Here is a 14,388-nt window from a genome sequence, read left to right as displayed (position 1 = left end):
CCCGACTCCCATCAGCAGCTGCCGTATCTGATTCTGACTCGAAAAAGAACGAAAGGATAAAACAGACTTAGTTCATCACCACACACAGCAGGTGGATCAGCCACCCCCAGTCAGTCCGTGCATGCACCCAAGACTTGACCCAAATTCGTTCCGCACAACGTCGTCATTCGTTTCAAGAGCGAGCCGGTTGTTGCCAGAAGGTTGGCAAAAAGCATTCTCACTAATTAAAAGTGATACGGCAATGGAAGCACGTTATTCAATTTAGGGTTGAAAAGATAGCTACGACGACGATGGAAACTTTGGTTGAGATTCTAGCAAAATTGCGAATGTGAGACAGATGTCACCTGCCTGGCTCTCGCTCTATTTACCCGACTGCACTCTGTAAATTGGTAGGCATGTTGGTGTTTATTATGTGAAGAGCTCCTACTCAAGCTCATGGATTTGAAAAAAAAATACTTCATTACAGCGCAAACCCACCGAGATACAGCCTTTGGAATATTTCACCGGTAAAATATCCGGAACGGATTGCACCGGTGGCCAATTCCCGCTTGGCACCGAAGCCTACCGTGCGACACATCAAACTACTCGTTTTCTGAATAAGAATACAATGGAATCAATATCGTTTGAAAATACCCCTTCAAACCAGGCCAATTTCCCGGAAAACCAATTTCTAGCACGTCTATTTTCGGTGTCCTCAGAATCTCGGTCTGCGCGTCTGCAGCTGCACCACCACCGGCAGAGAGCATAGAAACATTTCCAAATGGAAAAAGTTTATTCCGAACAACCGAGCGAAATTTATCTGACAGCTCTCCGTTTTCTCCAACCCACCGACCTAGCCGGAAAAATTCCGAATTCGGGAGGAAGCTCGTTTCGCACCGTTCCTTTTGCGGATTCCTTTCCGGAGTGCTGGTGTGTTACGGGGGCTTAAACCGGAGGTGGAATTAAGTTCACGACTGAATCCACTTCGCTTTCCCGCATCTGCCTCTGTCTGTAGCTTTTATATCTTTCTGTGGCCCGGTGGAACCGAAAAGCCAAAACAGGATAAAGTTTTATATTAAATGTTTTTAATTATGGAAAAGCATTTCTACCACGGACTGATGGCGGTGAGGGCGGCGGTTCTTCATTCCGGATTCACTTAACAAATCTTATCCCGTTGAATAGTTATGCAATATTATTAAATGGATACGGCGTGGTTCGAGGTCGGGCTTTACTAATTAACCATTTCATTTGAGCAGTTAAAATGACGTTTACTACCACTGAAATAAAACATTATTTTGAGATTTTTTCTTCTAGAACCACGAGGACAGTAGCCAAAATTTGTGCGTTTCATAAAAAAATAGAAATAAGTTGGTCCAGTTTTGTGAAATCGCTGATAGAAAGTCACGCTTAAACTGCTTGACAAAGTGGTCAATTGGCCATGCGGCCTAAATCAAGTTCAAATGAATTATTTCCAAATTTTTCAACGTAGGCATGCAGGATAGCGTTGAGACTAATGTCCACTGAGAGGACCACTACACTTTCCTTACTTCTTGGATGAAGTTAAATAAAATATCTAGTGTTGAGATTTAGACTATTGGTACTTACCACTTGGGCATGCCACCGACAAACACGTCCGAGTTGGTGGCGAACTTCCCAAACAGGAATTCCTTCCCTCGGGAGGTCCGGCTCTGGGACACGCCATCGACGGTCAGGGTGGAGTGCTCGTCGTTGCGGAGGACCTGAAAGAAGGTTAACAAGAAAACAACAATTATTAGATAATTGCGATTGTATTCTTTCTGTATAGCCATGTACCGAGATCGAAGCGAAGTGAAAATCTCATACAAAATTTTACATTTTTCACCTGTGTGAAAAGGGAAATTCGCAAATATTTCACTTCGCTTGGAACTGTAAACATATGGATACGCTCCAGCGAAATCAAATTTTGTCGATCACAACTTTTTTGTTTACGTTTACTTTTTTCCAGCCTAGTGTCAGGCGCATAGGCGACATGTTATATCCAACCCCCTGCAATGCGATCTAGTTCCAGTTGAAACTACCGAAAACATCAGCAGCGCTGATGATCCATAACATATTTAAGCTCCAACCATGTAACATTAAATGTGGCAAGGTGACAACAAATGTAATGCCTTCAAAACCATTCTTACTTTCCCGCAATGGACAATTGAAAAATGATTTAGTTGTTTTCGAATTGAAGAGCACAATTTGCGTGAATCATGCTTTACTATCACGTTATCTAGGAAACTCTATCTATTTTCCGCAACGCGGCGTGACATGTACCAAGCTTAATCATAGAGGAAAAGGAGGAGCTGTCAAATTAGCACCAGAGCACCAGAGAAATTTGGCTTCACTCGAGGGGGACGACTCTATCTACGATACAGAAAAGATTGTGTTTTGCTGTGGTTAGCTGCACGCACGCTGAGTAGATCAAAGGAAGATTTATGTCGATTTTGAAGATTTCCTGCAAAAAGATGAGCACGATGCAAGTAGATGCGAGAAATGAAAGATGATTTTTCGAAGATTGATTCGCTAGTGTGAGATTTCTTGAGCATCTAGAATTGAGATTTAAATGTGTCGCCCCCCTCGGCTTCACTCGAGTTGTTCGCAGATGACAGGATTGTTTGTTTGTTTGTTTGTTTATTTATCATCTGGCAGTGTAAGGGGTAACCCCTTTTAAAATACTACCTCCGAGTTGTAACATGTTTTGTACATAACATCGTTTGTCGTCAGTTATATAATTCAAACACTAACCTATGTCTAACCTTTATCGACAATTCCAAAACTCGAGGCAGCCCCTCTTAAAATTTGCTTCTGAAGTCGAACGTTTAATCGTAGAAGGCAGCACATTCCAATTTACCACACCTCTGACGAACATTGTGCTTGCGTAACCTGACGTGTTGTTCGGTGGAAGGATCAAATTTTGCGATCGACGGCTTTGGAACGGGATCAACTTCTAGAAGAGCGTTGGTGGGGAATACGTTTTGGCAAGTTTCCACAAAAAGACACAAGACGGGTATGCATACAAATTCTGCAACGAGCAACCGATCAAGTTTGGCTGGAGATGACTCACTCTTGCGTACTGGTCAAGCCCATAGACGAAACGGACACAGCTATTAAGTGCAACTCGTAACCTGCCCATGGAGTTCGCGCTGGGGTTTACATGCAGAGGATCTCCAAACAGAAAATGCGGCAGTATTAGAGCTTTGAACATCTTAAGCCGAACATTCGAGGGTGCGGCAGAAGCTGTACTATAGAGCGTGCGCAGACAAGCGTAGATTTTTCCGCATTGCTGATTAATTAGTCCATCCCACTCCAAGTCAGCTTGAAACACGAAACCAAGATTTACAGCTCTGTCGGTCCATTCAATGGGTTGTCCTTTCATGCTCGCTTTCATGGAGATAACAGGCAGCGGATCAGTGCGAACAGAGCTACGACGGCGTCCCTTAACGAAAATTGCCTTGCTTTTCGACTGGTTCACAAAAAGCTCGTTACTATCAGACCATTCAGCAACTCTCTCAAGGTCCTCGTTCACCATTCTTATTAGCTCACGAACACACGGACCAAGCCGTCTTATATATATAGTTGAACGTCGTCAGCATAGATTTGATCAACATTCTTTGCTCGACTGTTGAGCTGTTCAGTCCGTATTTTTCGCTCGAGATCACGTTTCGATTTTGTTTCGTTTTGTGCCGTCGCGTTGCGTAGTGGAAGTGTCGCCACCTTCTCGCGTTCTGGCAAGTTTACTTGAACTTGCAAACACGAAACAAATGGTGCGTAAACGTGCCAATAAGTCAGCAGCGGGCCTTTCAAAGAAGATGCTAATCAAGCCCAGCGCGTCGCAGAATGACGTCGGAAAACGAGTACTGCAAGCCAACCTGTATGCAGTACTCCCGGAAGAAAATGGCGATGGTGACGCCGCTCCCATTGCAAGAAAAGAGCGAATTCCCCCGCTTTTCACGCCGGTGAAGGATGTTGCCAAGCTAGGTGCCGAACTGACAAAACACAAGCTGCTGCCTCGCTTTAAGCTTTACAGCATCGGTACCAAAATCATGTGCTCCAGCCTGGAGGAGTACAAACAAATAGGATGTTTCCTGAAAGAAAACAACGTGGACTTCTTCACGCATGATCTGCCATCGAGCAAGCCACTGAAGGCGATTTTGCGTGGATTACCGTCGTTCGAGGCGGCTGCGGTGAAGTCCGAGCTGGAGCGGCGTGGGCTCCAACCTGAGGTCGTGTTCCAGATGAACCGCCGTTCCATCAACAATACCAGCTTCCGTGACCAGTTGTTCCTGGTGCACTTCACGAAGGGATCCACCAGTCTTGCGGCTCTGAGATTCAAAATCCGGGACCTGTTTCAGGTTATCATCAGTTGGGAGCATTACAAACCCCAACATCGTGATGTTACGCAGTGTACGAACTGCCTCTCCTATGGCCATGGCACCAAAAACTGCCATATGAAGACAAACTGCGGCAAGTGTGCTGGGACTCACTCAACTGCGTCCTGTGAGCAAGTTGATGACATTGAGCCAACGTGTGTCAACTGCGGTGGAAACCATCAAGCCTCCAATCGCGGATGTCCCAAGCGAGTGGAGTTCATTAATATCCGTCGGAAGGCTACAATCAACAACCAGGTCGGTCGCCTCCGTAATCATCGTACGCCTCCTGTACTCACGGAAGTCCAGTACCCAGCTCTCCAGCCCCGTCGACATGTTCCGAACCTAGCCCCGCTTCCGCTCAACAACCAACAAGCCAACCCTGAGAGTATCCAAATGGTTCCCAACAGTCGGACAGTTCAGCATCGTCTCCCTTGTCACTAAGTATGGACCGTAAAGTCATCAAGATCGTAAATTGGAATGCTTGCTCCTTGAAGAGCAAAAACATCGAGTTTGTTGACTTTCTCAACGAACGGCAAATCGACATAGCCGTCATCACCGAGACACACTTGAAGCCTGAGCTGAACGTCTTCCTTCCCGACTTTCGGCTCATAAGGCTTGACCGCACCAGCTCCGGGGGAGGGGGAGTGGCCATCGCTGCGAGGCGGAACATCAGCTGCCGGCTACTACCAAGCTTCCAGCTGAAAATTATCGAAGCCATCGGAATTGAGGTGAGCACATCGCTTGGTCCAATCACCATCATCGTGGTCTGCTGCCCCAAGCAAACCAACATTAGGGACGACTCGGCCGCAGACCTGCGAAGAGACATCATCAAGCTAACACGACGACGGCAAAATTTCGTCATCGCTGGCGACCTGAACGCCAAACATCAAGCCTGGGGCAATAGTCGGCGAAATTAGAACGGCACAATATTATACAACGATCTGCAGCAAGCCCACTACAACATTCTGTGTCCGGACTCTCCCACCCGGTTGAGTCAATCCGGAGCTCATGCCACCATCGACATCTTCATCAGCAACATTGGCGATAACATCTCCCAACCTATCGCCTATCAGGAACTGAGCTCGGACCACTATCCGGTGGTGGCCCAAGTAGGTTCCTCGGCCAATAGGTTTCAAGTTTCCCGGCGAAATTACCATCGTGTCAACTGGACACAGCAATCAATTACGACGTCCTACCGGAGTCGTTCGAAGAAGTCGATCAGTGTCTGCAAGCCATCGAAGAGGCGATATCCCGTGCCAGGGAGCAACACGTACCAGCATCCAGACAGGTGAGTCATACTCTGAACCTTGACAGCCCAACCAAGATCTTATCAGGCTCCGTAACACTATTCGTAGGCAGTTCCAGCTTTCTGGGCTGCCCCACTTGAAGACCAATGTCAATAGGCTAACCAAAATTATCCAGGCCAGGATGGTGGAACTCAGAAATAACGATTTTACCAAAAAGATTCGCTCTCCCAGATTGTGCAAAACCATTTTGGAAGATGACCAAAATTTTGAAAAATAAGTCGAGACCGATCCCTCCGCTTTCCTCTGTAGACCACTTAGACCCATCCCTACTGATAACCCCAGTTGAAAAGGCGAATGCTCTTGGCCAACATTTTGTGATTTCACATAATCTTGGTCAAACCATGGGCCTGCCGTCCTGGAGGCAACGACTAGAGTCGCTGACACCCCCGTAGTAGTGCATGATCATAGTAGAATATCGGCTGATGAGGTGATAGCAGCTATTAGAAGTACTAAAAACATGAAGGCTGCGGGTATGGATGGTGTAGTCAACCGCGAGTTGAAAAACTTGAGTATTGACTTCTTCAACCATCTTACCGCTATCTTCAACAAATCCAATACACAAGCCTGGCAAAGATCCTACCAGTGCCAAAAGCTATCGCCCCATCAGCCTCTTGTCCTCCATCTCGAAGCTATTCGAAAAATTGATACTCAGCCGTCTGCTGGTGTTTTCAAATGATAATAACATATTTCTCAAAGAGCAATTTGGGTTTAGGAAAGGGCACTCTACCATCCACCAACTCGCATGGGTTACTAACATTATCAAGCGGAACAAGTCCGTTTCCAATACATCTGCCATGGCATTGTTGGACGTCGAGAAGGCGTTCGACAATGTCTGGCATGATGGTCTAGTGTACAAGCTGCATCGAAACAACTTTCCGATCTACCTCGTGAAGATCACCAAAAACTACTTGTCGGGCAGATCATTCCAGGTCTACTTGAACAATGTCCCCTCTGATACGTTCAACGTTGATGCAGGGGTCTCTCAGGGTAGCCTGCTAGGGCCTATCCTATTCAACATTTTCACGTCAGACATTCCTCCCCTGCCGGGTGGTGGTATCCTGACACCTCCATCATCTATAAGGGTCGAGTGATCCGTGCTCTGGCGAGTAAACTACAATCAGGCCTGGATGTTTTGTCCGACTATTTTAAGAGCTGGAAGATTTGTATCAATGCAGCTAAAACACAAACCATTCTGTTTCCACACTCGTATTCACCTCGGCTTGTTCCGCCTGCTAACGTCAAGATCCATCTTGATAGCACTCCCATTGAATGGTCGAGTGAAGTAGTCTACCTTGGTCTCACGCTCGATAGCAAATTGTTATTCCGATCCCATGTGGACAAGACATCCACCAAGCGTAACATCTTGATCAGGTCGCTCTACCCTCTGATAAACAGGAAGCCCACACTGTCCCTCAAAAACAAGCTTGCTGTCCACAAGCAAATCATTCTGCCAGCTATTGAGTATGGTCTGCCAATCTGGGAGAGTTGTGCTAAAGGGTGATACGGTCAAAATTTGGTCAATATCAACTTGACGTATTTCTTTCAATTTTGCATTTAAAAAACCTGAACACCCCTCATTTTGAAGGTGTGTGTGTGTAGAATGTTGCTCCTATTTTGATTTTGGAATTCACTCTTCAGTTGTCAAAATGCCGTCCAAGCAAGAAGAGCAGCGTATCAAAATTTTGCTCGCGCATCGTGAAAATCCGAGCTACTCGCACGCAAAGTTGGCAAAATCGCTAAAAGTTGCCAAATCAACCGTTACAAATGTAATTAAAGTGTTTGGGGAACGTTTGTCGACAGCCAGGAAGTCTGGATCGGCGGGAAATCGAAAACCGGAAGCCGCTGAGACGACAAAGAGAGTTGCCGGTAGTTTCAAGCGAAACCCTAACCTCTCTCTCCGAGATGCCGCAAATAAGCTGGGTGTATCGTCTACAACCGTGCATCGAGCCAAAAAACGAGCCGGACTATCGACTTACAAGAAGGTAGTGACTCCAAATCGCGATGATAAACAAAATACGACGGCCAAAGCGCGATCCCGGAGGCTGTACACGACGATGCTGATGAAGTTTGACTGCGTGGTAATGCACGACGAAACCTACGTCAAAGCCGACTACAAGCAGCTTCCGGGACAGGAGTTTTATACGGCAAAAGGAAGGGGAAAGGTAGCACATGAAACTGTCAAAGTTCGCAAAGAAATATCTTGTTTGGCAAGCCATCTGTACCTGTGGCTTGAAAAGCAGCATTTTCATAGCTTCCGGGACTGTCAACCAATAAATTTACGTGAAAGAGTGTTTGAATAAACGTCTGCTGCCTTTCCTGAAGAAACACGGTTGTTCCGTACTGTTTCGGCCGGATTTGGCATCTTGCCATTACGGTAAAAAGGCCATGGAGTGGTACGCCGCCAACAACGTGCAGGTGGTTCCCAAGGACAAGAACCCTCCCAACACGCCAGAGCTCCGCCCAATTGAGAAATACTGGGCTATTGTCAAGCGGAACCTAAAGAAGACCAAAAAAACTTCTAAGGGCGAGCAGCAGTTCAAGGCAAACTGGCTTTCTGCGGCGAAGAAGGTGGACAAGGTGGCTGTACAAAATCTGATGGCAGGGGTCAAGCGTAAAGCCCGGCAATTCGGATTTGGAAAAGCGGAAGCCTAACTGAATATTTTTCCTGAATTTTATACTAATTGAACTTGAAAAAGAAATTTAATTTGATTTTTTAAATAAACGATTTCACCGATTTACACGCGTTTTCCCTTGACCAAATTTTGACCGTATCACCCTTTAAGTGCCACCACTCAAAGCTTCAGAGGATCCAAAACAAGATCCTCAGAATGATCCTTAACAGTCCACCGCAAACTCGTAATTCTGAGGTTCACCACCTGGCCGGTCTTTCAACACTCGAGGAGCGAAAGACTTCCACGCTGGAAAGGTTCAGAGTCGCCTGTCTGCGATCAAACCACCAGATCATTCGTGATTTGGCAACCTAGTTTAAGTAGTTAGGTGCTCAAGTAGGTAGGTTATCAAATTTTTAAATTCAAACCAAAACAATCCCACAAAGGGTATCCTGTAAATTAGCGCTAAACGCAATCATCACATTAGAATAGCCAATTAACTAGAACAAAGATGAAGAGCCAAAGGCTAACCAATTGAAATGTTAAATCAACTGTTGAAACATAAAAACCCAGAAAATAAACGTAAATTTTATTACTACTACTAGCATAGATTTGATCAGTTGTGATTCACCCGTTCAACGGTAAACATCGGTGTCGGTGTCATCGTGTAATAACATCCAGGGCTCGACATTCGTTGCTAGACCGTCTAGTAGTATAGTTCGTTCGTTCGTTCGCTTCGCTATCGAGCTTTTTCTAGTTCGTTTTATTGCTACGTTCGCGTCGTGGAAGTGCCGTCATCGACAGGCGCATTGGAAAGTCTAATTGCACTTGCCAATAAACAAAGCATGGTACGCAAGCGTACTACTGCTCATACATCGGAGGGGCCTAGCAAGAAGGCCCAAACGGATCCCAGCGTTGCTTCGGATGACGCAGCAAATCGGCTGCTACAGAGCAACCAATTCTCGGTGCTCGGAGTAGAAAATGACGGTGGTGACGCCACTGAAATTGCGAAAAAGGAGTGGATTCCCCCGCTGTTTACCCCGATGAAGGACGTCGCCCAGCTTAGGGATGAGCTGGCAAAACGCAAATTGTTCCCGCGATTCAAAATCTGTAGCGTTGGAACAAAGATCATGTGCTCCAGCCTACAGCAGTACAAGTCGGTCGGAGACCTGCTGAAGAACATCACAGTGGAGTTTTACACTCACGATTTGCCTTCGATGAAACCATTGAAGGTTGTTTTACGAGGTCTGCCGTCGTACGAAGCGGCTACCGTAAAAGATAAACTGGTGAGGCTCGCTGGGCCTATGCCCAATACGAACTATCGTGACCAACTGTTTCTGGTCGACCTCACAAAGGACTCCACCACCCTTGCTGCGCTCAAGAGCAACATACGTGACCTGTTTCAGGTCAATATCGACTGGGAATACTACAAGCCGCAACACCGTGATGTGACCCAATGCACAAGTTGCCTCTCCTTCGCCCATGACACGAAGAACTGTCATATGAAACCACGCTGCGACAAGTGTGCTATGGCCCACTCGACGGCGACCTGTGCTCAAGCTGATGACACCGACCCGAAGTGCGGTGGAACTCACCGTGCCACTACTCAGGACTGCCCCAAGTGAACGGAATTCATCACCATGAGGAAGAAGGTGGCTACTAGCAACCAACCAGGCCGGCATCGAAATAAACGTGCACCACCAGCCATCACGGACGAACAATACCCGGCAATCCATCCTCGTCGCCTGGTCCCAAATCTTCCACCGCTACCTCTCAACAGCAGTCAACGAGCCACCCCCTCAGCTCAGCATAGCCTCTCTGCTGCTGCAGCTTTGCCAAATCAAGCTTCTACCTCGGCGCCTGGACTATCGTATGCCCGTGTTGCCTCAGGTGACTCAGTTGACGAATCTCCGTTAACATCAGAGGAACTAGTAACGCTGGCTGCAGAGGTGATCGTCATTCTGCGCACCTGCAAGACTCGATCTGAACAGCTTCATGTTGCCTTGTCACTCGTCACCAAGTATGGACCGTGAAGCTATAAAAATTGCAAATTGGAACGCTTGCTCACTGACGAACAAGCATAGAGAGCTACTCGATTTCCTCAATACCAAGGAGGTCGACATTGCTATTATCACCGAGACGCACTTGAAGCCCGAACTGAACGTATTCCTTCCCGACTTCCCGCTCGTCAGACTTGATCGCACGTGCTCTGGAGGTGGAGGAGTGGCTATCGCTGCAAGACGGAACATCAGTTGCCGGTTGCTACCAAACTTCCAGCTGAAAACAATTGAAGCCATCGGAGTGGAGGTGAGCACATCTGGCCCAATCACCATCATCGCGGCCTACTGCCCCAAGCAAACCAACATCAGGGACGGGTCGTCAGTGGCCCTCCGGAAAGACATCATCAAACTCACCCGGAGGAGTGGGAACTTTATCATCGCTGGCGATCTGAACGCAAAACACCATGCTTGGGGCAACGGTCGGAGCAATAGAAACGGCATCATCCTCAATGAAGACCTGCAAGAGGGCCACTATACCATCTTGGCCCCGGACTCTCCCACCCGGCTGAGTCGGTCTGGGGTCCATGCGACCATCGACATTTTCGTAAGCAACATGGGACACAACATCTCGCAACCTGTGGCATTCCAGGAGCTGAGCTCGGACCACTACCCGGTGGTGGCCGAAGTTGGATCCTCGGTAAACCGATTCGAAGCTTCCCGGCACAACTACCATCGAGTCAACTGGGCGCAATATCAACACTGCGTCGACACAACCATCGACTACGATGTCCAACCGGGGACGTCCGAAGATGTTGACCGGTGTCTACAAACCATCGAGGAGGCGATTTCCCGGGCCAGGGAACAACACGTGCCAGTATCCAGACAGGTGAGTAACACTCTGAACCTTGAAAGCCCTACCAAAGATCTCATTAGACTCCGTAACACCATTCGTAGGCAGTACCAGCGTACTGGCCTACCTAACTTGAAGACCAATTGTAATCGATAAACAAAGATTATTCAGGCCAGGATCTCAGGAGTTGGATCTCAGAAATAACGATTTTGCTAGTAAGATCCGCTCTCTCCAAGATTGTGCTAGGCCCTTCTGGAAACTGACAAAAATTCTTAAAAACAAGCCTAGGCCCATTCCACCACTGACCCCACTGGATCGTCCCGGCGACCCAGTGCTTCATCTGATAACTCCTGAAGAGAAGGCTGCCGCGATAGGTCAACACTTCTTCAGCTCCCATAATCTCGGACAAAACATCGTCAGCCCTCATGAATCTGAGGTTGCTGAAAATGCTGCCAAAATTCTTCAGATTCCTAACATTTTTCCAGAGGAATCCGAGATTACGGCTGACGAACTGTTGGCCTATATCAAATCATCTAAAAACATGAAGGCCCCAGGTTTCGACAACATCCTGAATCTGGAACTCAAACACTTGAGTTCCAGATTCTACAACCATCTGGCACTGATTTTTAATCAGTGCCTCAGACTTGGCTACTTCCCCTCGTGTTGGAAGTCAGCTAAAGTCATACCCATCCGGAAACCTGGGAAGGATCCGTCCTCTCCTTCAAGTTTGTAACCCGCCAGCCCGTCCAGCTTTCCGTTCGTTAGATGGGTGGCTTAAGCGCAACTCCTAGAAGGAGACCACCCAGCAGATTGTAGGTTTGCCCGGCCTGAGACCATCCAAGGGATTGGGTCAATATGTCCCGAATACGGGAAGAAAGCTGACTGGCTGACTAAAATTACCGTTGTCCAGAAACTCTACAAAACACTAACAATTACGTGTGCACAAGACCGACAATTCGTCCGAACCAAAAATCTCGTTAGGGAATGTTCTCATCACAGGCCCAGCCTGAAAGTCCAAACGAACCAATCCGAAAAGATTGGAGAGTTGCCAGCACAATAAATGTCAGATTCAGGGCTGACTTCCCCAGTAAATTGACTCTCCGAAACTACAGGAAACGAACACGAAACGACATGAAAATCCTTCATAAGAAGTTAACTCGGCAGTTCATCAATGGTACGCTACCCAAAAAAACCATGGCTTTAGGGGGTTAACTGTATTTATTACGGAACATGACAATTGTCACCGTACTAGCAAAGCTCAACTACAAAGTTAAGAGAAAAGCTCCCATCCTATTTATTCGGTACGGATTGTATTTCACCTGCTCCCTACATGTCTGTTTGCCTAGGTCTTTGTTCTTTCCTTTCCCTCTATCATACCATCTATCCTACTCCCTAGCGTGTGCACTATTCATTCTACTCCCATACGTGTGTTCGGTTTAGAATTGATAAAACGATCCATAACAAATTGAAAAACGTTCCATTAAAAACATCCAAATGATCCATAAAACATCGGAGAAAATCCCTAAAAAAGTGTGGATGATCCATAAAAAATATCAATATTATCAATATTTTATGTGAAATTTAGCAACACAATTGTAAAAATGTACCACTATATTTCTAAATAATGAGCATTGGAATTGTACGAATTACCCATAAACATATTGCAATTGATCCATAAAACATTCAGCAATAAACCTTAAACTAAAGAAAGTGATCCATAAAAAATCAAGTTTGCACACTTAAAAACATAGGCATGATCCATAAATTAGACGTATATTATTCATGTTTAGGACACTATTTTTTAAATTTTGATCCATAAACCTTGAAAAATTGCTCCACTGCTTATCTACTTATATGTACTGTCCTGCCCGTGTATTTAAGGTAGATATGCGAAGCGACGGGCAAGCGTCTAGAATTAGCATCCAAAAAGAAGAATCTATAGTAATATTCTTAAGAAGCTTCCTATGGAAGCTTCATTTAGAAACTTTTTAAGAAGCTTATTCTAGACGCTCACTAATCGTTCTGCTCTTCTGACAAAAAAAACACGGGCAGAACAGTAAACCTGAGTAGCTACGCAGTAATGTAGCAATTTTCCAAGGTTTATTGATCAAATAAAAAAAAACATATGTATATAGACCGAGGGGGGCGACTCTAGCTACGATGCAGGAAAAATTGTGTTTTGTTTCGGCTAGCTGCGCACACGCTAAGTAGATAGAAAGAAGATTGATGACGATTCTGAAGATTTCCTGTTAAAAGATGAGGCCCGATGCAATAGATGCGAGAAATGAAAGAATATTTTTCGAAGATTGATTCGCTAGTGGTAGATCTGTTGAGCATCTAGAGTTGAGATTTGGATGTGTCGGGTGTCGACGGGGGCCCTCGATATATACTATAATTGGAACACACCAAAATAAGCACGTCTACCAACAACTGGAACAGGTATGATCCATAAAATTAACATTTATTGTTCATTTTTTCTTAAGAAGATTATTATAGAAGCTTCTTTTGGAAGCTAATTCTAGACGCTTGACCATCGCTCGCACATCTACCTAAAAACACGGCAGGACAGTAAATCTAAGTAGTTAAGCAGTAATGGAGCAATTTTCCATGGTTCATGAATCAAAATTAATAATACAGTGTCCAAAACGTGAATACCCTGTACCGCCAAACCCAGTGACAACCCTGTGGGAGATTCAGAGAGCTACGGTAACGGTCGCTGTCAGAAATGACAGACGTCAGGTTTGGTTCAACGGAACTGTGTTCACGGTCACAGTTCCGTTGAACCAAACCTTAAATAGGTCGGAGTATGAACGAGAAAAAAAGAAGAAAAGAAGATACAATTCCAAACCATCTAAAAAACGTTTTACAGCTAAATTATTTTAATTGCCTAAATTTGTTAATATACATATCGTTTAATTAAATTGTAGTTATTTGTAGTGAACTAGCTACCAACAATCAATACGAAACTAACGATTTTAAATTGGCTCACTACTTGACTTGCCTATTGGTCCCAAGCAAATCGATTAACGTACCCCATTCTAGTCAAAATTCTAGTACTACACTATGTTTGTTTTGATTCGCTATGAAAGTTTGACAGATAAAATGAGGGGTTCGTGGATTTTCGCGTGTTTTATAGGGGTGCATCGATAAGCTTGGGACCGAAGATAGTACCAGAGCTTAGACAAAAAGTTGAGCACATTTCTTCGGGACCTTCTGTACTTAAAGCAACCTCTATGTAGCTACTGAAGT

The 14,388-nt window shown here is 45.7% G+C and overlaps 1 protein-coding gene across 3 annotated transcripts in view; it reads right to left on the bottom strand.

Moving 5' to 3' along the window:
• The window catches only part of LOC135701565 (neurexin 1-like), a 215,666-nt gene that overhangs the window by 110,404 nt on the left and 90,874 nt on the right, over positions 1-14,388 (bottom strand). For all 3 annotated transcript variants that reach the window (XM_065222406.1, XM_065222407.1, XM_065222408.1), the window contains exon 3: positions 1,585-1,718. In XM_065222406.1, coding sequence (XP_065078478.1) covers positions 1,585-1,718 — 134 coding nt within the window. The remainder of the gene's footprint in view (positions 1-1,584; positions 1,719-14,388) is intronic.

The sequence above is a fragment of the Ochlerotatus camptorhynchus genome, unplaced genomic scaffold (assembly GCF_037179485.1).
Source record: "Ochlerotatus camptorhynchus isolate MF236.1 unplaced genomic scaffold, CSIRO-AGI_Acam_v1.1 ptg000168l, whole genome shotgun sequence".
NCBI classification, from domain to species: Eukaryota; Metazoa; Arthropoda; class Insecta; order Diptera; family Culicidae; genus Ochlerotatus; species Ochlerotatus camptorhynchus.
Note: the sequence above shows the minus strand (reverse complement) of the source record. Positions and strands in the feature narration are given on the sequence as shown.